Source organism: Aspergillus neoniger (genome assembly GCF_003184625.1).
Source record: "Aspergillus neoniger CBS 115656 unplaced genomic scaffold BO87scaffold_16, whole genome shotgun sequence".
Classification (NCBI taxonomy): domain Eukaryota; kingdom Fungi; phylum Ascomycota; class Eurotiomycetes; order Eurotiales; family Aspergillaceae; genus Aspergillus; species Aspergillus neoniger.
In genome coordinates this window covers 1,331-28,027 of record NW_020291144.1, presented here as the reverse complement: position 1 = coordinate 28,027, position 26,697 = coordinate 1,331, and the positions used below count along the sequence as shown (strand labels likewise).

Genomic DNA, 26,697 nt, shown 5'->3' with positions numbered 1-26,697 from the left:
CGATTCTGTGATTTTTCTCCCTTATCCTTTCCCCGCCCCTTCGTTACAATTAATTAGCTGGACCTGTTCCACGATTTAGGCCGGTAGGCCCCACCGATACGATCTTCAACATTCAGTACCAAGCCTACTTATCGATTTCTTATTCCCAAAGCTGGAAGACATTACTCCAACTCCGTGTGCATTTGTGTATTCTCATTTCGCATCGGTCGTTGGTCTTGATTTACTTTAGCCATATCTCGATGATTCTTGGTGGAAATAGTTTCATTGTTTCTTAATTTATCCCTACCCGTCAACAGGAGAACAAGAGAGATGGTCCTTTAAGACAGAAGGGTGGGGATGGTTGTCAGTCTTCCTTGGTCGCTGGGTCGGATCTTGTTACTAAGTAGTACTAGAACTAACTCAAGGGAGTGGACCATGGATGACGGACTTGTTGCCAATCACATCATTGTGACTCGGGTGAAGACTGACCAATTCATCAAGGATAAGTACTGCGGAGTACTAAGTGGGTACAGCCGGATGACGGTTTATCAGCCAATAGTCGCCGTTTAAACAACAACTTCCATCGACGCATCAACCTAACATTCCTGGAAGGTAACGGCCATAATGTTACCGGAAACTGTTGATAGATTGCGCTCGATTAGGCTTTTGGGGAATACCCTGAAGCTATATAATTGATTCCTTTGCTGCATTTACACTTTGCTTGGAACCCCGGAGACTCGCTGTCTAACCTCTTCATTCACCCTGCTAGGTTTCATCTTGCTGCCCTCTAGTCTGTTTTGACTCGGTCTACGTTAGAAAGAACCCCAAGTGAAGCGTCCCATCATTTCAATATGTCTACATTCAGCAGCCAGGACATTCCTGACCTTCACGGCCAGGTCATTATTGTCACTGGAGGCAATGCGGGTCTAGGGTACGAAACCATCCGCCAGCTCGGCAAGAACAACCCAGGTCGCATCTATCTCGCTGCTCGATCTAGAACCAAAGCCGAACAAGCAATGACCCAGCTTAATCGGGAAAATCCAGGACACACCGAGATCCGATTCCTCCAACTGGATCTGGCTTCGTTTGAGAGCGTCAAAGAAGCTGCTGCAGACTTCCTTCGTCAAGAGACGCGCCTAGACATCCTCACAAACAACGCTGGCATAATGATGACTCCAGAAGATGTCACCACGGACGGATACGAAATCCAATTTGGCACAAATGTGCTGGGTCCTGCTTTATTTACCCAACTTCTGCTGCCCACTTTGCGCAAGACAGCAGAGGTCAATAGCCAAACTCGCATGGTTATGCTCTCCTCGGCTGCACATGCCATGGCGCCCAGTGATGTGTACAACTTCGATGAACTTTGCACGAACGCTGCCAACCGCCGCACTACTCAGCGCTACACCACGTCCAAGCTCGCCAATCTCCATTATGCCAGAGCGTTGGCTGAGAGGGAAACAAAGGTGAAGATTATCTCGGTTCATCCCGGGATGGTGGCAACCAATCTTCATCACTCGTCCACTGGCATCTTCCTTAGACCCTTCCTCCACGCTGCGGTTCACTTTGCTGCAACGCCGGTGGAAAAAGGCGCGCTCTCTCAAGTCTTTGCGGCCGTTAGCCCTGAAGCGAAGCACGGGCAGTACTACGGCCCTATAGGCAAGGCCGAAAATGGATCCAAACTGAGCCGCGACCGTGATCTCCAGGAGCGATTGTTCAGGTGGATTCAGGCGGAGCTTTCACCACATGTGGAGACAATTATGTGACGACTGGCTACATACATCATGTCACATCAAGTTAATTTAATCCCAGGAGGGCAAATATGAACTTGAATCCTAATCAATGGTTAATACACATTTGACAAAGACGAAAATCAAACACCACTACGTACAACGCTAGTAGTTTGGTGTGAGTTCTAGTGTGTGGATGAAGGTGTATCGCTTCGTGCAATATGTACTATGAATGTCCCTTTGTCCTCCGCCAAGCATGTAGAATTTGTTTGGTTGGTTGGCGCACCCCTCGCTCAATGACCAAACGCTATTCGCATGGCTGACGGCCAAGATAGCGACATCCTTACCTTTGGCGACTGTGACTTTCCGCAATTAAGTTTAGTGACAAACAAGGTTACAGTGATAAATGCGGGAATGGCGGTCACAAGTAAAGATGATTGGCCCTTTCTCAAAACCCTTCTTGTAAATTCGGGTCAACTGTGAGTGGCTGAAACCCCGTCATCCGGCTGGTTTCCACAAGGGGATTATTATCGATGCTCGCCCCGAAGTTTCTGTTGCCCTGCGATGGTTACCGCCACGCAGCATTAGCTAAAGTGATGCCATAAATGACCGCATATAGAATCCATTTTTTTCATTATCACAACAAATGTTGGCTAGAAGCTACACGGCAGTTATAACCAAACCAACGACATGGACCAGGTAGGACGTGAAAACCAGCCTGTGATGGAGAAACTTCGGTGAAATTAAGGAAATGAATGAGAGCCATTTTTCTCGTTCTCCATATGAATGATCATCCGCCAACTCGATATATCCACCGTTGGTCCGCAGCCACCTTCTGCTCAATACCCTTTTATATTTCACATTGAATTTAACGCACATAAAGAAGAAACTTAAAGTCCGCATTCTAAAAGACCTCACGAGATGGTGGCATGATCTTCCTGAGATCGTACGTAGTAAACTAGGCGAAACTGAGCCGAGCTTTCTGAACCCTTCAACAAGCACCTACGTAGGAATTCCACGTCTATTGGGCAACAAAACGACATCTGCTAGCATTTTCCGAGTGTACTCAGTGGGACGGCAAGATTTATTCGAAATGACCACCATAGCCCTCTTGCGGGGTACAGCAGACAAACACGAGAATGAATTTGGAAACTTGTGTGAATATTGTAAAGGGGATAATACACCATGCTTTGTGCATCGACCGAGAAGAAGGCTTTTTATACACTCATATACGCCTGAAACGGCGGTTCCAAGGCCGACTATTCGGACTTCACCGAGTTCGTATCGTGGGGCCTTTTATCAGGCTGCAACAGCGTTTGAATGCGGCTTTATGTCATGTCGTTCAATTGAAAAAGCTTCCGGACAGAAAAGGTTCATACTATGAAGTGGGAGCCACGTGGTATTAGGAATCATGAATGCCACTGGATGCCAGGTATTGGTAGCGACAAGAAAGCAGTCATGGTAGATGTGAGCGTCCACTATGAGCCGGCCGATGATGAGCCCGTGGATGCAAGGACGAACGACTGACACAATTAGTGTAGAATACATACTTTAGGTCCAACATCCATGTCTGCATTGCGCGCAGTTGGGATGCTCGTGTAGTTTTAATACTTTTCTTGACGTAAATTACTGCCTTTGCTATAAGTCGGGTTTCAGCCCTCAGTAGCCACCAGGTTCTAGATAACATAGGAGGGAATTTCTAATGGACGAATAGATGCTTATACAAGAGCCATACATTACAAGTCTAGGTCTCTCCCCTCATAAAGCGTCAAATTGGTAGCCAGGGATAGGGTTCGGTTTGTGGAGAATCGAGAAGGGGTGGATATTTTCAGAATTCATCAAATCGTAGATCTTGAGCTACGCTGTTCAGGCACAGAGTTGTAAAGGATCTAGATTTGAGGTCCCCTACTATACTTGTATGATGTCTATATAGATGGTGGTCTACTTCTGCTTCACAGAATTCCTTGTCGGCACTCCCCACTGTGCTCTCACTGTATATTTATATATTTTTTCAGCCCGGAAGCTGCTCCTCACTCTAAGGGTCATTGATGAACAACAGAGTTGCTGAATAACTGGGTTAGACGTCAACCATGTGTTCATAATTGAACAGTATCTTATCGCCATTTTGAATTTCCCTTTTCTCCCTCCACTAAATAGTGGCTGAAAGATTCACTTTTTCTTTGCAATACGTACATCGAAGTGGGGCAGACCAAACGCGGGGTAAGAATGGTACCGGGTAACGAACGGGTATTTAACGGACGGGAGGCCCTCGAGACGAAAGCCACTCCCTCAACTCCAGAACTGCTACTCCATAGTGAAGAATGCGTCCCCCATGAATGTCGGTGGCAACTCATCATCGCAACGCTCAAAAACGAGGGGCAGCGCCACGGGGAAGTCGCGTCGACGCATCAGACCCTCACGCTCACGTGGATTGAGAACGAAGACAGGATGGTAGGTGGACCCTCTCTTGCTTGGTTAACTGCTCTGCCATCTTCACAATGGCACCTAAGCGAACATCAAGCTCGCTTACACACCAGACAGCCTTACCTGCAGAGAGAGACGCGTCAAGTGCGATGACAGTAAGCCGACCTGCTTGCGATGCTCTAAGTCTACTCGCATCTGTCGGTATGCCTCGGACGCAACACAGCACTCTGATCACAGACATGCAGCTAAAGCTGCAGCTCCCTCGGCGGCCGACCGGGAGCCCACCAGGGCGCATTCGAGTCCCAAAGGAACGGGTCGCCAGGAGGTCCGTGTTGAGGACAACAGGGCGAGCAATGGAGATGCTGTCGAGGAGAGCTCCCCGAAGCCCCAAGAATATCACTCGAATGTTGTGGCAGCATCGACGTCTCTTCCGACCGCCTCGGTCATTCCTGAGGCCGCTGTACCACTGCATCCAGACGGCTCAGTCGAGTCGCCGCACTTTGACCCCTTGCACGAACATAATGAGCAGAGATTGCCTAGCCTTGACCCTGCGTTCCCGACATCGCCAGTTTCGCTAAGTCAAATCTCGCTGCTGAATATCTCCCCCTTCGAGTGGTACGACTTGCTAGCGCGGGATGCCATTAACCACATCCAACGATTGAATGATACGTCAAGCAGCGACCCCAGATGGCGATTTCCTGAGATTGCACTCTCTCGTAGGCAGTCACCCGCCCCTGAACATCCCGGGGCTCGGCTTCAGCAGGAGGCGAGTTACAACGAGCAGCAGCGACACGCTCTGACCCATGGAGATGGCCACACTGGACCACCCTTACCAGATTATCAGCAGTTATCCCAGCCTTGGAACAACACAAGTAGGCTACAACTATCGCCAACCGACCTCACCTTCTTTCAGTACTATATCGAGGTGGTTGGGCCGATTCTAGACTTGTTTGATCCCGCTCACCATTTCAGTAATGTTGTGCCCCATCTGGCACTACGAAACACGGGGCTGTTGAAGTCTATCCTCGCAGTGGGCGCCAAGCACATGTCTCTATGTCTTCGGCATAGAGGGGATGGAGATGCAGCAGATGGCCATGTAGCAGGTACCCCAGCTTCATTGCCCGGAACCGTTCTGTCGACAGAATCAGACTCTGCTCCAACCCACATGGCGACCCAGTACTACTACGAAACCCTTCACTATCTCTCACAAACACTACTATATCCATCCTATGCCGACTCTCACGAGATCTTGGCGACAGCCACCATGATCAGCACATATGAAATGTTTGATGCGGACAGCGCTGCGAATAGCAGTGTCTGGGAGCAGCATCTGCGCGGCTCGTTCTGGATCCAGCGGTCTCAGGATAATGATGGCGAGTCGGCCGATGGTCTGCGACAGGCCGTATGGTGGGCTTGGTTGCGACAAGACATTTGGGCAGCCTTTCAGGCGGGCCGGCCCACCATCACCTTCTGGCGTGCACGCAAACCTCTCGAGGAACTCAGCTCGGACGAGCTAGCTACACGAATTGTCTACCTTTGCGGGAAGTGTGTGAAATATGCCGCCTCGGCTGCAATCCCGCCACACCAGGATCCGAGAGAACGGATTGAGCAGGGTGACCGACTCCTGAGTGCGCTCGACGAGTGGTATCATATCCTGCCCGCCTCGTACCAGCCCGTGGCAGTTGCCGGGGGTGCTGGTTCAAGCGTCGTCTTTCCTCCGATATGGATCCATCCGCGAAATCATGCAGGTGCCATGCAGATGTACCATTTCGCTAAGGCGACAGTCCTGCTGAACCAGCCCACGCTGGGCGGACTTAATGCCTACCTGCTTCGCGATAAGCAGCTGACGGAAAGTGTCAAAATGGTCTGTGGAATTGCCAATTCGTGCCAGGAGCATGACTGCGCAATGGCATTCATCAATGTGCAAGCGTTATTTGGAGGTAAGTCACACTCATGCTATTCTGGTCCAAGACTAACATAATACCAGTTGGCCAGTTTGTTCGGTCGCCCGAGATGCGAGAGGAGCTGCTACGCATTTTGAATAACATGTTACGGATAAGTAAGTTTCCAGCCAAAGGTCTTATTACCCGACTGCAGAGAGTGTGGCAGGAATGAGGTCCCGACCAGGTATAGAAGATGTATATAATACGATGTATTTCACGGAGCCCATGTCACCACATGTATCTTATGAGAGAAGTTCAATGACTACACTAAATCTATTGGTAATTTTAATCACAAATGTTCTAAGGTACAACGATCGCATAATGCATAAAGTATGTTTTTTGAGATTGTCTCTATAATTCTAATTTCTACCATGCCCCCACAATTCCCGCCACGGGAATATCAATGCCTGTCGTATACGACGCACCGTCAGAAAGCAAATATACATAAGCTCCGCCCAGCTCCTTGGGATCCGCCAACCTGGGCATACCGCCATAATACTGCATCTTGAGATCCCAGTCCGGGGCTTGATCCACAAAGTAAGTCATGGCCGTCTTGATGAACCCTGGCGATACCGAGTTGACGCGAATCCCATGCTTGGCCCACTCCATGGCCAGAGTGTGTGTCATGTTCCGCACGGCACCCTTGGTGGCTCCATAGGGAGCGGAAGGAGCTGCACGGTTGGGGCGATAGGAAGTCATCGAAGCCGTGAAGACAATAGACCCCCTGATTCCGAGGTCGATGAAACGACGAGCGACAGTAGTAGCGCAGAAGTAAGCGCCGAAGACGTTCAAGTTGAACAATTGATCGATCTGGGCGCGACTGAAGTCGAAGGCAGGCTGGTGTTTCGTCATGCCGGCATTGGCAATGAAACCGTGGACCGCACCTTGTGCGGCGATGACAGCGTCGATGGCAGTGTTGACGCTCTCCTCGGATGTCACATCGCAGTGGACGTAGTGAAGTCGCTTTGGATGAGCTTTTTGAAGGGCAGCGAATTCCTCGCCGGGCTCGAAGATGTCTAAGCTATAGATAGCCTCTGCGTCGTTGGCGAGACACACTTGTGCGAGAGCCAGCCCAATACCCCTGTTGCCTCCGGTGATGCCAATCACTTTGCCCTTCAAGGACACTTTCCAGTCATGGTCTGGGCCTGGGGTGGTGTCGAGGAAGGCTGGTGACGTGTTGGATGCGGTCGCGTTGCCGTTGCCGCTGGTCGCTGGGGTGTCAAGCATACTTGGAGGCATGGTGGAAGATGTGTTTAGGTGATGTTAAGATCTTTGGAAGGTTGGCTGGCTGTTGCAGGGGGCGACTTGCCTATTTTAAGTCTCTCCAACATTTGCTCTGTGGGCCATGAGATAGCAGTGCTCGATAGACAGGCGTCGCATGGCTCTCTGGGGACATGCTCTTGCTGCCACGGGTTAGCCAATGCCTCAGTTCTCCGGGGAAGAATGTGGCCAATGGGACACAACTGCGATGGTCGTTGGTTGCCGAAGCGAGTCCAAGTCAATTTGCGATCTGCATCCAATATCCTATGGGCCGGTGGGTCTTTCAGTGCCTCGCTTCGAGGCCACCCCGGATCAGCGGTGGTCGGAGCGCATCTCGGTATCTCCACACGGTATCTCGCTTGTTGCAGTTTTGTCCTTGGCCACACTATCGACGCTCTCTCCAGTTTGCACCTATGCTTGTGGCTGGAGACTGATGTATATGCATTTATGACAAAATCATGCTCCTGAACGTCGTCTCAAGTCACAGTTTTGTTAATTTTTTGCCTAAGTTATTGGCCAAAGGAGTTGTAACCCTGTTTCACATCATACTCCACATCAATTCCGAAACACAAAAAAATATGTTGAGCAGGATAAGTCATGTTTAATGTCGTATTAAAAGCCAGTCTACGGGAACCTACTACAATCGGAGACAATTGTTTTTGAATGAGTCGGTGGATTGACTTCTACCTATAGTTGATTCCTGAAGGAGAAGAGTTCCGACTTAGATGGTGAAGCATGGATTGTGATATTGCCATCCATGAGCCGCCCGCATTCACACCACCATCACTGGACGTTCCCCGACCGTAGACGGCGACGGAACCAGATGTGCAAGACCAGAAAGACAACCACGCCCACTGCCAGCATAGCAGAGATCACAGAGAACCCCATGATGTATTTCGGGCTGTCCTTGTCAGGGAAAAGATACTGTTACATCTCAATTAGCTCTAGCACTAGGGAACATCAACGTTGGGGTAAAGCACATACCGATCCGTAAATTTGTGCTAAATTGCCCAGCGCATTTACCATCGCCAAAGCAACACCCCTAGCCTGCGGATGCATTCCAGCAAAGGCCGAGGAGGCATACGCCAGTGTACCGCCATTGGTGGACCAAAGCCCAGCGGCCATAAGAACCAGGAGTACATATCGAGCAGTGAAGTTATACACAGCACAGACAATGACGGAACAGATCAGGGAAAATGCCAGCCAGCCAGCAATGATTAGCCCACGCCATGTGGGAAACTTATCACCGCAGTAGGACGTGACACCTGTGGCAACGAAGGCCACGCCGTAGATCGGAACGGTCAGGAAGTTAACTTTCTCGGTGGACGCGTCGCCGAAGAGCCCTTTGACTAGGGTAGGATAGAAGTATGTTAGAGTGCTTGACCCAACGATGACCTAAAATTCAAGAGACAAGTTAAGTAAGGGAATCTGGTTTGTCGTATAGGTATCATGGAAGATCAAGCCAGGCAAAAGAATCAACGAACCATATATCCAATCACAAAGGCCCAGGTGCGGAAGTCTTTGCAGGCTACTCTACACGCCCCCAAGCTACTCAAATGCTCGGTATCTTCGGTGGTTGCCGTGACATTCTCCCTGGCCAGTCGGGCCACAGCTATCTGCCGCTCGCGATCGGACAGTCGTCGCGTTGTAGCAGGAAAGTCAGGCAGGACGAAAAGAGATACGAGCGCACAACCAACGGTGATAACACCTTCGATGATGAAAAGCCATCGCCAGCCTCTAATTCCATGCACACCTTCAAGGCCGTCGACAATGCCGGCCGCAATGAGTCCACCAAAGGCACCTGATAGAACGGCCGCCGAGATGAACACGCCGAATCTCCTGGACTGCTCGGTCTGCTTGTACCATGATGACAAGACCAGTAATACTCCGGGTGCAAAGCCAGACTCAATGCACCCAATGATGACTCTCAGGACTACCAGATGCGAGAAGTCCTTGACAACAGCCATGACACAGGTCAATGCGCCCCAGAGAATCATGATGGTAGAGAGGAAGATGGATGGACGAGACCGACCCAACGCCAAACTGTTTGCAAACAACGCTTGGTTATTATAGTCTCAGTCTAATACACGTGCGTAGAGAAGCCATACTTGCTAGGAACTTCGAACACCACATATCCGACAAAGAAGACAACCAGAGCAATGGAGTATTCGTTTGAGGTCAGATGGAGGTCTACCTGCATCCCGGAGATTTTGGCATTGCCGATACTGCACAGAGACAACCATTAGCCCCTGAAATATGGTCAATTACAAATGTGGACATAGCCACACTTACTTGGTCCGGTCCAGGTAAGATAGGAGATACATGACCCAGACGGTAGGTAGAAGGGTCATGTCAATCTTCCTCACCAGTGCTTTCTCCTCCTCTGGCGTGAAGGAAATCACCTCGGTCGCATCTACATCTTCGATTTCGTGCGATGAGGCATCCTTGAGGTGTCCCTCGTGAATGTCGACTGTGTCCATGATGGCTTGTAAATACAGCGAGGACAGTAGTCGAAGAGAAAAGGCGTCAAGGGCTGGAGTAGTGGGCTTGTCAGGTTTATGTCCCACCACTGTGCCCGAGATATACAAAGCTGGCTAACTAGTTCGAGTATGTCCAAGTTTCTCGGTGTCAGATAAACCCGCGGCCATCAGGCCACCTGTCATGCCCCGGATTAAGCAAGACCGTATCCGCCTCCACAATCTTTCTCCGCGCCCCTCGGGGTTTCCCCACACCCCGGACAGCAATGAGCAATTGGGTCGAAGTGTTTCGCATCGAGGCCAACTGCGGGACCATTTCTTTGCGCCATTGACGCCATTCGTAAAGGCGTTGTATTGCAGTACTCATGGAGGTGGATAGCAGTTGACCGTAGCGGACATTGGCTAGCTAGGAGGAATCCAGTTTCGAACAAGGGAACATATTGAATGACATTGTCTTGGAAGGAAAATTGCTTAGTGGTAGTAATACCTAGTATATACACATTCTCTTGCATGTAAGATCATGCTGTAATCAGCTCGAATGACAGGCACAGCTATATTCATAGTCTTTTGTGCGATAAATGGGAGTCACGGTGATGGGACAGGGGGTAATTAACTCTCGTCACGAAGCCACCTATCGACGAGCAAATTACACTTAGTGTCTATTTCTGCGATCCAAGATCATGTGAACGTGGATATCATAGATTGGAATGTGCAGCTATCGTATGATACTCTGCCAGTGGCTACATGGTCAGCTTGGGGCGATGCCTGACTCCGATCCACTGTTCGAGACCCTTTACAGAAAGTGGCCTTCATCGTAATAGTACCAAGAAGCAATAGCAAGTATCTGGAATGCTGTTAATTGCATATGGAAAAGGCAGAGAACACATAGACACGAGATAACACGAGACCATGGTCTTCGATCTGGGTAAGTTTGGTTTGCGGATGTGTTGCGCTGCCGCGATGTGGGACTGCCGTTAACCCCAGAATCTGGAGAAAAAACTCGAGTCTTTTCTCCGTCGGTGGATATACCACAGCTACCCCGGCCTTTGGAGCTATCATATGGAGACGGTCATCGGCATAGTTATGCTAGTTCAGGGTCCACAAGTGGTGTACGGGATCTATGATGATCAAACCAGCCGGTGAACGGATGCTCATGTGGCCCTGGTTGGCTTGCGAGGGGCAAGGGGCTCGCATCGAGACCTACCGGTTGGGATTGGCGACCGGTGGGATAAAACCCTCAATGTCACATCGTGAACACCAGAATTGGCAAGGTTAAGAACCTGGATGTGGCGACTTCATCGCCTTCGCTTTGCCAGTAACGGCAACTTACTGGGGTCAGGCGCCGTCGAATGCAGCGGGAAGCTTAAGATTCTGGCTATCCGTGTGGCTCAATGACAGTTTTAAGGTTTCGAACCAATTGTCCAATTCTGGGCCGGTCCCGAGACGATGGCAAACGTAGCTTTAGGAAGCCTCAAATTTCAGCAGCGATAATCAGGGAGACCCCCCACAATGCGGGGAATCCGGAGATACCCCAATCCTCCAAGCTGTTTATCGCCGATCCAGCAGAAAGTAATTTCATTATAACAAACCCAGTGCTTAGTCTCATGGAGTTCTTGGCGAAATACATTTCTCTTCAACCTACCTGCAAGCGAGATTTGATTCCTCATTGAAACTTATTGCCAAGTCAGCTGCGAGACGAAAATTAGAATGAAACCATTCACAACGCCCTATACGTTCCTCACCGAGCGCCTTAGAGGCCGAGGGGCTAGATCAGCATGGATCGAGTATCTAATTACTGCTACATGTGGCATTGGGTGAGTATGTCCGCCAGCTTTACAAGCGAGACGGAGTCTAACGCACGCCTGTGCGCCATGTAGGAACATGCTCTTCGGCTACGATCAAGGTGTCATGGGTAGTCTTCTCACGGGCCCATCATTCGAAGCAACATTCCCTTCCATTTCGAATGGCAACTCTACACTCCAAGGCTTCGCGGTACGTGAAGATGGCGCTTGGGCTGTTTACAGCAATCCCTCACCAGGGGACGTGCTTCTAACGTTAACAGGTGGCTGTCTATGAACTAGGATGTGCAGCCGGCGCTTTGACCGTTATAATCAGTGGTGACAAGTTCGGCCGAAGGCTGACCGTCATGGTGGGAGAGCTGATTATTATCATTGGTGCCATCCTTCAGGCTTCCTCTTTTGATCTAGCCCAATTAATAGTAGGCCGTATTGTCGGTGTGTTCCACTTCGCTTCTGAGTGCCTAACATCGAGAAATACTGACATATTCTGCCTGCAGCCGGGTTTGGCAATGGTATGGCAGCTGCTATATTGCCAACTTGGAATGGCGAGTGCTCTCGTTCCAAGAACAGAGGTCGAGCCGTCATGTGGCAACTTAACATTAACCTGGTATGCCAGCGTGCATTGACAGCAACCTACAAGAAATCATAAGCTGATCCCTGCAGTTCGGGATTGCCCTAGCATACTGGGTCGACTATGGCCTGGCAGCCTCTTCTAGTACCAGTAACAATGGTTGGGCATGGAGGCTACCACTGGGGCTACAGTCTGCTTTCTCGGCTGTGACTATTGTTATGGCACTCTTTCTTCCGGGTAAGTGGCAATACACTCATATAGAAACACTGTACCGGAAGACTGATGTGCAATGTATTTGATATATCAGAATCCCCACGAGTTCTGATGCGCAACGGAAACGTTGATGATGCACGCGACGTTGTTGATATGTTGTCGTTGGAAGAAGATCCTGCTACACGCGCTGCTGAAGCTGTTCGTATACCACGTGTGGTATTAAGATCCTTTGATAAACAGAGTTGCTAATGTTACGGGCTTGATCTAGTGCACTGTTGTGTCTCTGATTGAGAACGCACTCCAAGAAGATTCCCAAAGTGATTCTAAATGGCAGGCTATCTTCACTCAGGGAAGGCCCCGGTTCTTCCAGCGACTCGTCTTGTCTGCATTTGTGATGTGCATGTACCAGCTTACTGGTGTCAATCTTATTACATATTATGTGTAAGTCCAGCTATCGTCCTATCGTCCGGAACCCCCCAATCTCTCAAATATATTGTGATCATCACCCGCTTACCACATCATGTTTAAATACTACAGTCCCGTTATTTTCCAAAATACACTGAAGTTTTCCCGACATCTCAGTTTGCTGATGTCCGGCTTTGTCGGCCTGGAATTCTGGATTGCGAGCTTCATTCCAATCCCCCTCATCGACAGACTTGGGCGTCGGCCCTTGCTGCTTTTCGGGGCGGTCGGGCAGTGTGTCAGCATGGCTATTCTCGCCGCCACCGTTGCGTATCCAGGCAATACAGCATACGGATACGTGTCAGTAGTTTGCGTCTTGTGAGTCATTGTGTCTATAGATATTTATTTGTTTACATTGCTGACGCCTGAATGTTTAGCATCTTCAACACTGTCTGTGCCATCGGCACTAACGGGCTGGCATTCTTGCTACCCGTCGAGTTGACACCGCTGCAAACGCGTGGAACATCCGTCGCTATCTCCACCGGCTTTTTCTGGCTCTGTAATTTCTTTGTTGTTATGATATCTCCTGTCCTAATCTCTCGCATTCAGTATGGTACTTACATCCTGTGGGCATGTACGAATCTGTCTTTCATCCCAGTGATATACTTTTTCAGTAAGTATTCCTGCATCGTACGATACGGATTGGATTTCCCGAGTTTGAACCCTATCTTAACATTTTGACACCACAGTTCCCGAAACCCGCAAGGCGTCTCTTGAAAATATTGATGTCTTGTTCGAGACCAATCCTAAATGGCTCATTGGCCCACAGTCCAAGAAGAAGATGGCGAAAATCACCCAAGATGCTTTGGTGCTTACTGACGCTGTTCTACATGGGCGGAAGGAAAGTGCTCCTACGGTGGATATGGTTGAAAACGCCTCCTCCAAATGATATCATCCACGTCACTTATAAAATAATAGCCCGGCTCGGGTGTTTTATGACCGAAAGGGGCGGGAACCTTGGGCCTCGTAAACTTCAATGCAACTCTATATTAGGCATGTACAATGTACATAGATCATATTGTTCGATAATAAAGCAACTGGAATCATACTATAAAGTACTTGTGGGTCTTTGTGAACTCACCTCTTTTCAAAGCGTATACGCCAAGTCCATGTCTCTTGTGCTTGTAGGAGTACAACATGTTGTTGGGAAGGGGAATCCGACACCCTTTTTTGGTGACATTAACTTCATCAGTAGTAAGTTAGTCAAAGATATGTCAAGATGACTAATTATGCCTGCTAGGCATGTATCATCACTGTGGGGGCAGTCCGTTTCTCACAGTAACGTAGCCGAGGGGTCATCGAGGCGAGGGTCACCGGTCTCGAAGCGAGGCGCTATTCCGACCCATGACCAGCACCCAGAACCCTATGGAAATACTTGTACTGCGTCTGACACACGGCGACCCTATGGTCAGTGGCCTCACTGACAGTTGATTGACTTCGTCTCGATCCAGAATCAACATGACCCATAACTTGGTCAGTGCCTCAAATCTGGGGCATATGGCATATCGGGTTGAATGGCATGAGATATAAGAATACTGCTATCTCGATGTCTTTGGCCTGACAATCTCAAATTCACTATCATAGCCTTTTTGTTAACAGCAAATTCTTGATTTCGCTGTTAGCCTTGACATACCGGCTATGGCGCCCGCACTAGAACTTACAGAGAAGCCCATCCAGAGTCTGCCCACCAAAGCAGTCTCCGGTATTCGCAATGGAGCTTCGGCCGGCGTCGGTATCGGTCTCGAAAGCCCAGAGAAGCACCAGCGTGTGATGAATGTGTTTCGGGCCTTCATTGCTGATCTTGCCCAGCAGTATGGAGAAGGTCACGCTGGGTGAGTCAGCTCCATATCCTGTATATCCTAATTGACAACATGGGAACAGCGCTAACCAAGCTCAACAGAGCCCCGATGGGTATGGCTGCCATTGGTATCGCCTTGTATAAATATGTCATGAAGTATTCCCCAAAGAACTGCAACTACTTCAATCGCGACCGTTTTGTGCTCTCAAATGGTAAGTCTTTGGGCGTTGTTCCGGCCGAGCTGTCTGACTCTACTCAAATTCTGGCTAAAACGAAATTATTGTAGGCCATGCCTGCCTATGGCAATATTTATTTATGCACCTTATTGGTGTTCCGAGCATGACACACGATCAGCTCAAGACATACCACTCCGCGAGACTTGACTCGCTCTGCCCCGGTCATCCCGAAATCGAGATTGAAGGCGTGGAGGTCACAACGGGTCCACTCGGCCAGGGTGTCGCTAATGCCGTTGGGCTCGCCATGGCCACTAAAAATCTGGCTGCTACATACAACCGACCTGGCCATGAAGTGGTAAATAACATGACCTGGTGCATGGTCGGTGACGCTTGCCTTCAGGAAGGTGTTGGTCTCGAAGCGCTCTCGCTCGCTGGCCACTGGAAGCTGAACAATCTATGTGTCATCTTCGACAATAACAACGTCACGTGCGATGGAAGTGCAGATGTTGCTAACACCGAGGATATGAACATGAAGATGCGAGCTACTGGTTTCAATGTGGTAGACGTGTACAATGGGGACACAGATGTTGCCGGTAGGTCTCCCAAACCCTTGACTTCGTGTGAAGAGTCTGCTAATGCGATTTAGCCGTCGTAAACGCGCTTAATGCCGCTCGCTTTAGCGATAAGCCAACATTCCTAAACGTCCGCACCGTGATTGGTATTGGATCCGCCAAGGCCGGCACGGCTGATGTACACGGATCGGCCTTGGGTGTCGAGGAAGTGGCTAACGTCAAGAGATCGTTCGGCCTCGACCCTAACGAACACTTCTACATTCCACAGGATGTCTATGACTTCTTCGGTGATATACCTGGCCGTGGCGAGGCTCATGAAGCGAGCTGGCATGCGGCCGTTGCCAAGTACCGTGAAGAATACCCCGAGCTGGCCGCTGAATTTGCGCGCCGTGTTGCAGGAAAGCTTCCAGAAGACTGGAACAAGTACATCCCCAACAAGGAAGAGCAGCCTACCGCGTCCACTGCCTCAAGGAAATCTGCTGGTGTGATAACCAACGCCCTGGGACAGAACATCAATTCGTTCCTGATCGGGACTGGGGATCTTACACCCTCCTGCAATGTCGCCTACAAGAACAAGGTCGATTTCCAGTCTGTACGTGTCACTAGCTTCCTTTCCTGATGATAATTTCAGTCACTTACATGCACTGCAGCCCGACCTCCAAACCATGTGTGGTCTGACCGGAGACTACAGCGGTAGATACATTCACTATGGTATCCGGGAACATGCCATGTGCGCTATCTCCAACGGGCTTGCTGCATTTAACAGAGGCACCTTCATCCCCATGACGAGTACATACTTTGTCTTCCATTTGTACGCCGCTGCCGCTATCCGCATGGCCGCACTACAAGGCCTCCAGCAGATCCACATCGCCACCCACGACAGCATCGGAGTCGGCGAGAATGGACCTACGCACCAGCCCATCGCAGTTGCTGCGCTATGGCGTGCTATGCCTAACCTACTCTACATCCGCCCCTGCGATGCAGAAGAAGTTGCAGGCGCTTACAACGCCGCCATTAGCGCGACTGAGACGCCGACTGTCATTTCACTATCCCGTCAGGGTTTGACCCAGTATCCACAATACTCCTCACGCGAAGGTGTAATCAGAGGCGCGTACGTTTTTGCTGAGGCAGAGGGCGACGACTTTGACGTCACCATCATCGGAGTCGGCTCAGAAATGGTATATGCGATGCAAACCCGCGAATTACTTCTTAAGGAATATGCTCTCCGCGCACGGATTGTCTCATTCCCTTGCACAAGGCTTTTCGAGCAACAATCTCGGGAATACAAGCACTCTGTATTGAAGCCTCGCGCCGGCAAGCCAACAGTCGTGATTGAGGCCTACCCGTCTAACGGATGGGAGCGCTATGCTGATGCATCCGTGTCCATGAACTACTTTGGAAAGAGTTTGCCTTCGAAGGATGCATATGCTCATTTCGGGTTTGTGCCAGATCGCATCGCCATTAAAATCAAGGACCTGGTAGCGGAAGTAAGACGCGATGGGATTGAGGTCTTGAGGGGCGATTTTAGAGAGTTCAACGGGGCCCACTGGATTGAACTTCAGCATTAGAACTGCTTATGTCTCTTGCAATGATATGTAACTTTTCCTTGTATATTGCGATTGAGGTTGTCTGTAAAGGGTGAGGATCCTATCGTGCTTACTCAATGACCATCAGTTCTCACAAGGAGATAGATTCTCAGCTTGTGCTGTAAGGGCCTGCTACACTCAGTGCAAAACAAAACGGGCAGCTCAGACATCAGATAATTTGCGCAATAGAAGAAACCATCTGGCAGGTTGTGAGTGCTACAAAGTGGTGTGCATATGCATTTCAAGGATGCTTCGAAATTTTATTGAGCTGACTGAAGCAATCCATGTATTCTATCTTCCCACTTCCCCAACTCCCTCTGGTTCTTGAAGAATCTTTCGATTTGTGGATCGATTTATGGTTCGTATTTCGGGGGTAGCATCTGTTGGATCACATCAAATGCCGGAGGCTCGTCGAGACAATATGTCTCCATCGCGTCGACATCATTGGCAAGCTTGTGTATTCGCAGCGGGAATATTGCACCGTACAACTTAGCGATGGGTTTCCGGTCCAGTTTCTTATTCGTTCTACCACTAAAGGTGTCCTCCCGGGTTATAAGCTCGACCTTCAATTCGTGGTTGATAGCAATTCCTGGAAGATCGGCCAGTGGAAAAATATTCCGTGGATCGTCACCGCCACAGTAACTCTCACAGATTTCGTCTGCAGCATTTGCACTTTCCGGAATCCTGATTTCGAAGTCGACCCGTAAGCAGCCATCACGCAGGCAGCTCTGATCCGAGCAATTCAATATGACTTTCGGGCATCGGGGTTCGAGCTTTCCTTCTATCAATGACTGTTTCGACGTCGTTGTAGTGTTAGCAAAAGCCTGCATCTCACAATGGGCTATATTACGGCGCATAGCTACTTCGTCGACCCTCCACTTGATTGCTGAGATAGCTATATATTTCATTTCACCATCTCGGGCACCTGGTGTCAGCAAATTCCGAATTGCTAGCTCCACGGAGAACATGGCTTTGGTAGTCGCGTCTTTTGGTCGTTGCTGTGATATCGTAGTTTGGATCATCAGAGGGGAGGCAGTGAACCGTCGAGAATAATTGCTGGGGAAAGATGTTGGTTGTATCAAGCGATAAAGAATGTCAAGGGTCTTGGACACACTCAGTTTGCGGCCAGACTCAAGGTCAATCGTGGCCTTGAGGTAGTAATCGACTGTCCCGAGCTCGGTTTTCATCGTTGGAGGGAGGCAGTTCGGCACCGGAATATTAAAGTAGTATACCACACCATCTTCCGTGTCTGTATTCCGACATGACACCAGTTTGTTAAGTGCGGACCAAAGAATACAGTTCAAAATAGTCTCTTCGTAGCCCGGTGCTACAAATTGCTTTGTCGTGGACTGTCGATATCGAAGAGTACTCCGCCAGCGACCCTTGAGGTTTGTGCGAAGTGAGCTATGGCCATCGAATTTCACTGATCGAACAAGACTTATAGTGATATTGCGTGCACTATCTGTCATGTCCATGTCCATGGAAGCCTTCCTTGAAAGTCGAACAGAACCCGGCAAAGATGAAGTATATGGTTCGATGCCCGGGCGGATGAAAATGGTGTGGGATTGGGGCGTATCGAGACGGAGATGAGGGTTGCTCATCGTGAGCAAACATGAATCAACTAAAGGCCGTCTGTATAGCGAGCCAAAAAGTCTGGTTGGGGGAACATCGAGAGCGCATCTCAACGATATGTGAAGCCATGCGAGATGCGACAATTCCAAAGTACAGTACTACGTGACTGCACTAGACCCGATTAGGAAGCCAAGCCGTAAGTTTAAGGTTTACATCCCCACAACCTTGATGCCTGAGTCCCCAAAGGCACGCCCGCGCTCTCTGGATCTTGTAGAGATTCGACTCATAACCAATCTCCACCTACCTCGCGACACCTAGATAGAAATCATAAGGAAATTCCAGTCATGGGATCTTGCCAGTGGCAACTGCTCATACCATATTTCTTCCACCGCCTCTGGGTCCTCCTCTGAGGTCAGTGCCAGGTCTGCTGGTGACGTGGTTTCAGCCTATTTAACACCTTAGGCAATTAAACATAAAATCGGGGCAAGTCCAAGGGAGTTATTGGTGCCTTAGGGTATCATAGTGCTGGGTGTGTCTTTAATGGTGTGAGGGAACATGACATGATCTCGGATCTAGCGATCCAGTCACCTTCTTGCATAGCTAGCTAGCTAGTCTATATACATATCAAGCTTCTAAAATATTATTGCCATAAATTGCGCTACACCTTGCCGGATCAAGTAAATGTGGCCAAGATGATAATAGGATGGTAGGATTCTACTTTCCCAGCAGATATATATATTACCCACTAATTGTCTGTGCCAGACCTGTAACACTAAGATAGATAGAAGATGTCCTGCTATGATAAAATACTAGATAAGACTGCTGTAAAACCAGGGACGTGAAACAGTAACCTAAATCATAGACTGACAAATCTTATCATTATAAAGGTCTACTTTTGTATGAATGGGTGTGACACGGGACGCCAGGAGGACCAGGCCTTGCATGTATTGCACTATGTATCCGGCGAAATTGGGAAGCTCATAGATGATCTGCAGGATATAACATGGCAATTGGTTAGGTTCAACTATCATACAAGATCTATTACCCTTTAAATATGAATAATGAGTAATTCACTAAAGTCTGCGATGTGCTGACTACGTAAATGACTCATGTCCCCAGTCAATACTGGCAAAGCGCCCTCCAGTCATCCAGCGATCGGATAATTTAGGCATGTTATGAGCAAACGACTAGAAGGCACAATACAAGCCTCACCGAATGACAAATACTTCGAAGCCTTTAAGGCATGTTTTACCTCGTGCGGAAGAAAGGGGCTATTATAATACAGGCAAGAAAATGACTCGGTCGATGCAATATTGACAAGCTCAGGATTCCATTTCATGGTAAAATGAAGCGAAAGGAACGTAAAACTAGAGTTTCACGATATATCGAAGATAATTGGACAAAAAAGGCCGACGCTCAGGTCTTGCCCCTTAACCCTTGGTGAGGTAGAAATATAACACTCCGGCTTCGTCTTCCTTTTTTGGCCAGTGAGCACCGGCAATGATGTGTTTATTAACATAGCGAAGGTAATCTATCCGTTGATGATCATCATATATCATAGCCATAGAGCAAAGACCGCGATAGGCGATTTCCAACAGCTTCAGCCATTCACATCAGTTGAGGTCAAGAAAGATGCAATAATCAAAAAGGGACAGACATGTAAGGGATAGGACCAGGAATTGGTGCGAAGACTCACAAACATGTCACCCCAATCGGGAAGAGACTTCTTTGTTTCACCATCCAATGAATACTTTGTCACGGACGTGTTGGAGTGGACAATCTTAATAAGAGGTAGGAGTCTCTCTGCTACCGACTCTGAAGGGTGTCCAGTTCGGAGTAAGTGAAGCTCCCATTTACCGAGCAGAGCTTCCGACTTTACAGCTTCTAGATGGTCGGAGACATTTTGTAGCTCAGATGAATCAAAGCTTTTTTGCTTCGTGATTAAGCAGAGAGAATATTACTCAACAGGCCTGTGAGAAATATGCGTTAGTATTGTGGGGCCTCGTATTGATTGATATAGTGGCAATACATTCGCGTCATGGTAAAGGTCATATTGAGTATGTACGTTGGGGAAATTGAAAGTAGAAATTGAAGCTGCGAGTTTTCAATTTCCTGGTATGGGCCATCGGGCTACACGTTCACTAGCGAACATAAATAGATTTCTGGCTTCCAATGCTTAGCAACTAAGGAGACAAGGCAAGGTCTTTATAACTATCAGATGGCTAATATACGTTGCCTTTCTAGTAGTACAACCCATAGAGAACCATGGTGTGTCCTTTATGATCATAAGTCAGCGAAATAATGTCAATTAGGAACCATATAATCCAGGAACCAGTTTATTTACCTTAAGACATGCTGCAGGTGGACGAAATAGGCGAAACTAGGAATGTAGGCCCGGTTAACATACAAATATTACCCTGTTTAAAGGTAATATTAGGAAGCATTGATTTCCACCAGGGGACTCAGACGCCTAATTAGGTGCCCGCTGCCTACTGGTTACGGTATCAGATAGAAAAGTAAGGTTCTGAGCGATCGGGCTGGGTAAACATATCCCTTATATGCTAAGTCTTCCGATAAGCCACTTTCACGCGACCCCATGGAGGCTGTTGTCTGCAGCCAGGCAGCGGTCAGCTGATCCTTCGCTTCTTCTTCCTGCGTGGTCTCCGACCACCACCTTTTCCAACCGACCACCCAGCCCCTTGGGATCTAAATAGATCAAAACCATATATCTTTGAGCCTTCATCTTGACGAAATATATTTCCAATTGCGCTTTTCTTCCATATGAGGTGGATAACTCAAGTTGTAAAAATATTGTAGCGGGTTATACATCGGATAAAGATCACAATAACTACCCTTACATACTTCAAAGCTACGTACAAGGATCAAGGCACTCAAGTCATGCGATAGCATAATAGACTTATGTCCAATAAAATATGAAAATTTGAATAAAATGTGGAAGAGTTTTAGCGATAACAATATGTTTTGGTTTTAGCTAGGGATCTAGTAGGAAGGGATTGCTTAGGCATAGTATATATATCAATACTGATGCTCCAACGATGGAGATATTGTGGGGATTGCAGTGTGGCGTGCTACCTGCTCATGTGTTGGTACAATGATTATAACCTACGGTTTCGCTGTCTGCACCTTACAAACCGAAGCGTGCAACCCCCTGGGGCTGTCATGTTGAGTAGTACCTCCAGTCTGGACGGGGGCGCCAGCGACTTAATTACCATCCTTACTGACCAGATTAATCCGATAGCTCATCAGCGTGTAAGCCAATATGTTCTTCAAGGCCAAGTTGGCCAGATGCAGGCCTTTGTATAAAAGATACCGCCGCCCCATCCGATAAACGCGTCCTTGTCCACGACTATTCGGCCGGGATCCTAGTGCCATGGATCTAGATAAAGAGTGCAGTTCAGCCCGGTATCGGTGAATGAAGGCATTAGATGGGATTGTATAGGCGCTAATGGGGAGGTCAGGTCCAATGTTACGCCGTATCGCTGTACGTGGCTGAGCTCGTCAGAGTGTTTCGCGAATGCGAAGATCCAGCTGTAGGGTTTGGGACTCCCACGCAGCGAGGGTGACGGCCGATAACACCCCACCTACACCTTCCTTCGATGGAGCTGATATTGTAGCGTAGCTTCTAGGCTCGTCTTAAATCTCGTGGAGTAATAATCTGAGCCCCATAATACATTATGGCAAATGTAATACTAACACTCCTCAACCTAGACATTTTCGTCTTGGCTTGATTACCTCCCGTCAGTTGGACATTGATCGTCATCAGGAATAGAACATCAGATTTTGGGTGAACATTTTGAAGTTCAATATTCATCCGGAAACCCTTCTTTCTGAACTCAATTGGGTCGTACAATCTAATTATAAAGAGGAGATTGCCAGGACGATGGATATCCTCTTACCGTCCTACTGAAGGTAAAGCGTAGAGTATGTGATAAGTTTCAATGGCTCAACATATTTCATATAATAATATGGAATAGGTAATATGAAGTCTATTACGTATAATAATATTGTAGGATGTAGAGCATCCATTCCTGTCACATATACTAGTCGTACTGTTGCATGTAAGACACTCGAGACGAAAAGCTAGAACGCCGACTGCACTGAGTCAAAAGCCTCAATATAAACACCATGTCACAACGAGGTCAAGTCTCAGTCGGATGGCATCCAGAAAACAGCTAGAATAAATTTAGGTACATGTGACTGATAACGAAAACCAAAAAGAATGGTAATATACGCAACAGAATTCTGCATGTACAAGGACTGAAGATGAGTGGTTATAGGGAAGATTGGAAGAAGAGTGAAAAGGTAATCACAGCAAAAGGAAGTCTGATTGGTCAATTCCATTCTAAGCAATATCTTCTGTGGCATTTCTTCCTCTGCATTCCCCAACATCGTCTCTAGGTGCTTGTCCAGAACACATACCGATTCGGAACTAATACCCACACAAACAGCATCGCCTATGACAAGCGTCCGGCAATCAGACCCAATTTCTGGGTTCCAGTCATAAAGTTGCGCGAAGGTAATGTCATACTCACTCTCAATGGCGGCGCATGAGTCGTGGTCCAACACTGTGTGGTACTTGTTGCAGTTACTAACACTTCCCGTCTTTGTTGGAGAAATGCTGACTGGTGCTATTGTTGTTGGTACAGGCCCATTGACGCAATATGCATAACCAAGCCACAGGTTTGTACAGGTAGGTCCAACTAATGCCAATCAAGTTAATCAGCCTTCAGAATGGTTCTTTCAATGAACATGGAGAATGTAAGTAAAGTGTGGACGGAGGGGAGACGGACTACTTGGATTCCATTCATAGAGCTCTTCTAGGGTGACTCCAAACTCAGCCTCCATGGTTGAGCAGTCATCTCCGTATTTAACAATGAAGAACTCCTGACATCCAGTGATGACACCTGTTTGGGTTGGTGCTGCAGATTCGGCTGTTTTTGTTGTAGTAGTAGCCGTAGTTGCAGTAGTGGTGATAGACGAGCTAGAGCCTACCCCAACACAAACGGCGCGGAGGTCGTTACCGGTGATATTCGCGTAAAGAGCAGTATCACAGTTGCCGCTAAGCCAGGGGTTCCATGTTTTCAGTTCGGTTGCTGTGATGTTGAAATCAGACTCGATGTCTTCACATTGGTAGTCTGCGATTCATAAGCATTTGCGCGCTGTATTTGATCTTTTCTATTATATGTCCGTGGTCATGCTTTTGTCTGTCAGGACTATAGGAACATACCTCCAACCAAGTACCCGTAGATCTGCGTGAAGCAATTGCAGTTCACCACCGTGATTGACTCTGTTGCACTAATTGGTAGGCATAATGAGTCGCGCTCGTTGTCAGTGTAATCACCATTGATTACTGCTTGGTACTGAAATTAGAGATCTCGTGCTAAAAAAACAAAAGCCAGTGAGCAAATAATGACAGGATAATCTCACAATAAGTACTATTGAGTAAAGCACAGTAACTGTATCCAGGTTGCAAGGCACATGTCGTCAAGTTTGTGTCAAGACTAGGGTTCCACGATAACAAGTTGTGAGTTGTGACGTCATATGCGTATGCGATAAAAATACAAGAATTGAGATTGGAGGTTGTATTGTCATAATTCACGTAGGATTGGCAGTTACTGATGGTCCCCGGTGCGGCGGGGAGGTACCTGGGTGTGTAAATAAATCCCGGGTCGCTGGTTATTATGGGAATCGATGTATCGACGGCAGAAAAGCTTGCTGTCGGCACGGTGATCCAGGGCGTGGTTATCGGATAGCCAGAGTAGGTTTTGATATTGCCTACGGCAGTGATGCAGTACGCCTGACCAAGCTCGAGATTTGTACAGTTGGCATCAATTTCGGGACTCAAAAAGTAGAAGTCTGTCAGCGAGATTGAGTTGACAACTGAGACTGCGCTGCAGGTGTCGCCTTCCACAACCTAGTTGCCGTTGGGGAGTTGAACTCTGATTACAGGGAGGGATGCACACCTACAGTGTACTACTTGCCACGGTATAAAGTAGATCCGTTAAGAGTATTTGTTGGGATAGGGGCAACAGTAGTTATGCCGGATGGATTTGAAGCAGTCAAGTTAACAGTGCCTGCGGTGTGATTGAGATAACCTCCAGGTGGACTGATACTAACATAGCATCTCGTTCCTCGAAGAAAGGGTGCAAGGCTAGGGTATCATATAGCACCCTATGCAAACAACATAGCCAATGTAGTTTACTGCGTTCCGACAAAGGGCGTTGAAGTTGGGGTTCCTTGCTAGGAACTGTGGCACTGTGACATTGGCGAGCCTACTGACGACATTGTCACAAGTTTCTTGCATTTGCCACACATAGGTGTCACATGTCGGTGGCATACATATAGTTGAATTGACCACCGTATCGGCCCAATTATGACAGTACAGATCCAGGTCCTTCATATATAAGAGACTGTCAGTGGACATGATGTGAAGTCCAGCGCCACAGATTTGCAATCATCGCTCGACTGAACCATATATGACACTGTACAAGTTGAAGATGCAGATGCCGGGACATTTGTTGAGCTAATCGATGCTGTGGCATTAATGGCATATTGTGTTGGCGTGGCATACGTGTCCATGGTGGCATTACAACTGGAGGTGAGCGATGCGTAGCTTTCTGCCAAGGCAGTGTCGTATCCAAAGGGGCTGGCCAGTTCCAGAGCTAGACCGCCTAGCCAGCAGTCAGAGCACAATTGGTGAATGGTCAAAGATTTGTTCGACCATGATGCAATGAGAGGGTCGCAAAATTTGTCAGTAGTTTCATCTGTTCTGCAAGATAATGATAATTCGTATGTGTATATGTAGTTATCAACGGTAAATGCAGGGGGATACGCAATTTTGTGTACCGTGATCACGTCAGTACTCAGAGTACACGCTGCTGCGATGGTGTTTCGAGCAGCTTCTAGTGACGTGTAGCAGCTGTCAACACAGACTGCGTTGACCTGATCAGTAGTCATAACGCCATTTTTGCTAGATTGGTCAGCGAACACAATATCTCTAATGAAGTGTCTTCTTTTGTGAGTGTGCTTCTCGGAGATAATCCCCAGATATGGTGAGCAAGTAATTTGTTGCTAAGGTGCCTTTACATAATGTACTGAGGCCAGTATAGTTCATAAATATTGTAGTACCAGCAAATTGTTGTGCCCAAGACAGGGGCAGAAAGCTTGCTAATGCCGCAGTAAAATATATTTATCATATTGCCGTAATGAATTTTCTACTCAGAAATAACTACATGAGAAGGGGAGTCGATGAACTGGAAATAACTGAACAATCCAGTCCATGATATAAGTTAGAGATAATAGTATGAAAGCTGTGCCATGTAGACCACCCAGTAGTATATACTCACAGTATCTGATCATGCATGAAAAGAGATTATATGTAGTAGAATTCAGAGACTGGAATTTGTTGAATTACTACAAGGAAAATACTACTGCTGTATTATAACATGAAGGTACTAGGATTCAGGGATAGATTTAGAGTAGACTAATTCTGGTCTTAGTTTAATAACAAATAAAGGGCGAAACTGTTAGCTGGCAAGAAGCCATTTACACATAAAAAATAAATACAGGAAATGTGTGTGAAACCATTAAATTTTTTAGTATATCAGGTAGTCGGACTATATCGATAAGTCTGGAGATGCCAGTCTCAAGATTTGAGGACTCACGGTATTTAATAGATTGAGCTTGACAGGGATCCAGGAAATGGGGTAGTAGCAACTTCCTAGAATGGTTAGTATATAGGAACTAGTATGATAAGCCCATGCTTGAAAGATAATGAAGGATTTTCATAGCAAGTCCTTCTTATCTAAGCCTACCTAAGCATCTCTATTTATTTTTCACCATTCTTTCAGGTTCATAGATCTCAGCTAATGTATTGCCCAGGAACTAATATTGATATATCAGACCCGTACTTTCCATATCTAATTTAATTAGCTACCCAGTCAATAATATTAAGGCTAATCCAGTTTGAACAAGCAGTTGTAACCTCATTACCACTATCACAATACTAGTATGCCCTGTGGAGAGACCAGCCCATGCACATTCCCATGGTATATAATATAGAAATGAATTCTAAAGCAGTTTTTGATTCAATCGCATCTTCCTTGTGGAAAAAA

The 26,697-nt window shown here is 47.7% G+C and overlaps 8 protein-coding genes across 8 annotated transcripts; 4 read left to right on the top strand and 4 right to left on the bottom strand.

Moving 5' to 3' along the window:
* Positions 1-688: 688 nt before the first annotated feature.
* BO87DRAFT_435940 (short chain dehydrogenase) lies at positions 689-1,745 on the top strand (the record flags this gene model as incomplete). Its single annotated transcript, XM_025627794.1, has 1 exon — positions 689-1,745. Exon 1 carries the CDS (start codon positions 831-833, stop codon positions 1,743-1,745), a length of 915 nt encoding a protein of 304 aa, XP_025479620.1. The 5' UTR covers positions 689-830.
* A 2,462-nt stretch (positions 1,746-4,207) lies between these two features.
* On the top strand, positions 4,208-6,317 carry BO87DRAFT_334493 (uncharacterized protein; the record flags this gene model as incomplete). Its single annotated transcript, XM_025620446.1, has 3 exons — positions 4,208-4,334; positions 4,391-6,073; positions 6,121-6,317. The coding sequence occupies 3 exons, from the start codon at positions 4,208-4,210 to the stop codon at positions 6,246-6,248; spliced, it is 1,938 nt and encodes a 645-aa protein (XP_025479619.1). The 3' UTR covers positions 6,249-6,317.
* Positions 6,318-6,442: 125 nt separating this feature from the next.
* BO87DRAFT_406710 (short-chain dehydrogenase) lies at positions 6,443-7,315 on the bottom strand (the record flags this gene model as incomplete). Its single annotated transcript, XM_025626014.1, has 1 exon — positions 6,443-7,315. The coding sequence occupies one exon, from the start codon at positions 7,313-7,315 to the stop codon at positions 6,443-6,445; it is 873 nt and encodes a 290-aa protein (XP_025479618.1).
* A 749-nt stretch (positions 7,316-8,064) lies between these two features.
* BO87DRAFT_459017 (vitamin H transporter) lies at positions 8,065-9,860 on the bottom strand. The gene is made up of 5 exons (XM_025628912.1): positions 9,629-9,860; positions 9,445-9,561; positions 8,821-9,379; positions 8,321-8,731; positions 8,065-8,260 (listed from the first exon to the last, which is right to left on the bottom strand). Exons 1-5 carry the CDS (start codon positions 9,814-9,816, stop codon positions 8,120-8,122), a joined length of 1,416 nt encoding a protein of 471 aa, XP_025479617.1. The 5' UTR covers positions 9,817-9,860; the 3' UTR covers positions 8,065-8,119.
* A 1,834-nt stretch (positions 9,861-11,694) lies between these two features.
* On the top strand, positions 11,695-13,903 carry BO87DRAFT_435928 (sugar porter family MFS transporter; the record flags this gene model as incomplete). Its single annotated transcript, XM_025627793.1, has 9 exons — positions 11,695-11,805; positions 11,876-12,047; positions 12,110-12,219; positions 12,276-12,420; positions 12,491-12,594; positions 12,665-12,837; positions 12,934-13,176; positions 13,236-13,471; positions 13,548-13,903. 9 exons carry the CDS (start codon positions 11,695-11,697, stop codon positions 13,745-13,747), a joined length of 1,494 nt encoding a protein of 497 aa, XP_025479616.1. The 3' UTR covers positions 13,748-13,903.
* A 593-nt stretch (positions 13,904-14,496) lies between these two features.
* Positions 14,497-16,972, top strand: BO87DRAFT_308351 (uncharacterized protein; the record flags this gene model as incomplete). Its single annotated transcript, XM_025619432.1, has 5 exons — positions 14,497-14,690; positions 14,759-14,868; positions 14,943-15,425; positions 15,479-15,996; positions 16,055-16,972. 5 exons carry the CDS (start codon positions 14,497-14,499, stop codon positions 16,970-16,972), a joined length of 2,223 nt encoding a protein of 740 aa, XP_025479615.1.
* A 335-nt stretch (positions 16,973-17,307) lies between these two features.
* BO87DRAFT_415915 (uncharacterized protein) lies at positions 17,308-18,651 on the bottom strand. Its single transcript, XM_025626715.1, has one exon. The coding sequence runs from the start codon at positions 18,589-18,591 to the stop codon at positions 17,344-17,346; it is 1,248 nt and encodes a 415-aa protein (XP_025479614.1). The 5' UTR covers positions 18,592-18,651; the 3' UTR covers positions 17,308-17,343.
* A 4,071-nt stretch (positions 18,652-22,722) lies between these two features.
* On the bottom strand, positions 22,723-25,330 carry BO87DRAFT_435923 (uncharacterized protein; the record flags this gene model as incomplete). Its single annotated transcript, XM_025627792.1, has 7 exons — positions 24,786-25,330; positions 24,551-24,556; positions 24,011-24,497; positions 23,811-23,936; positions 23,377-23,718; positions 23,003-23,283; positions 22,723-22,755 (listed from the first exon to the last, which is right to left on the bottom strand). The coding sequence occupies exons 1-7, from the start codon at positions 25,005-25,007 to the stop codon at positions 22,723-22,725; spliced, it is 1,497 nt and encodes a 498-aa protein (XP_025479613.1). The 5' UTR covers positions 25,008-25,330.
* Positions 25,331-26,697: the final 1,367 nt, after the last annotated feature.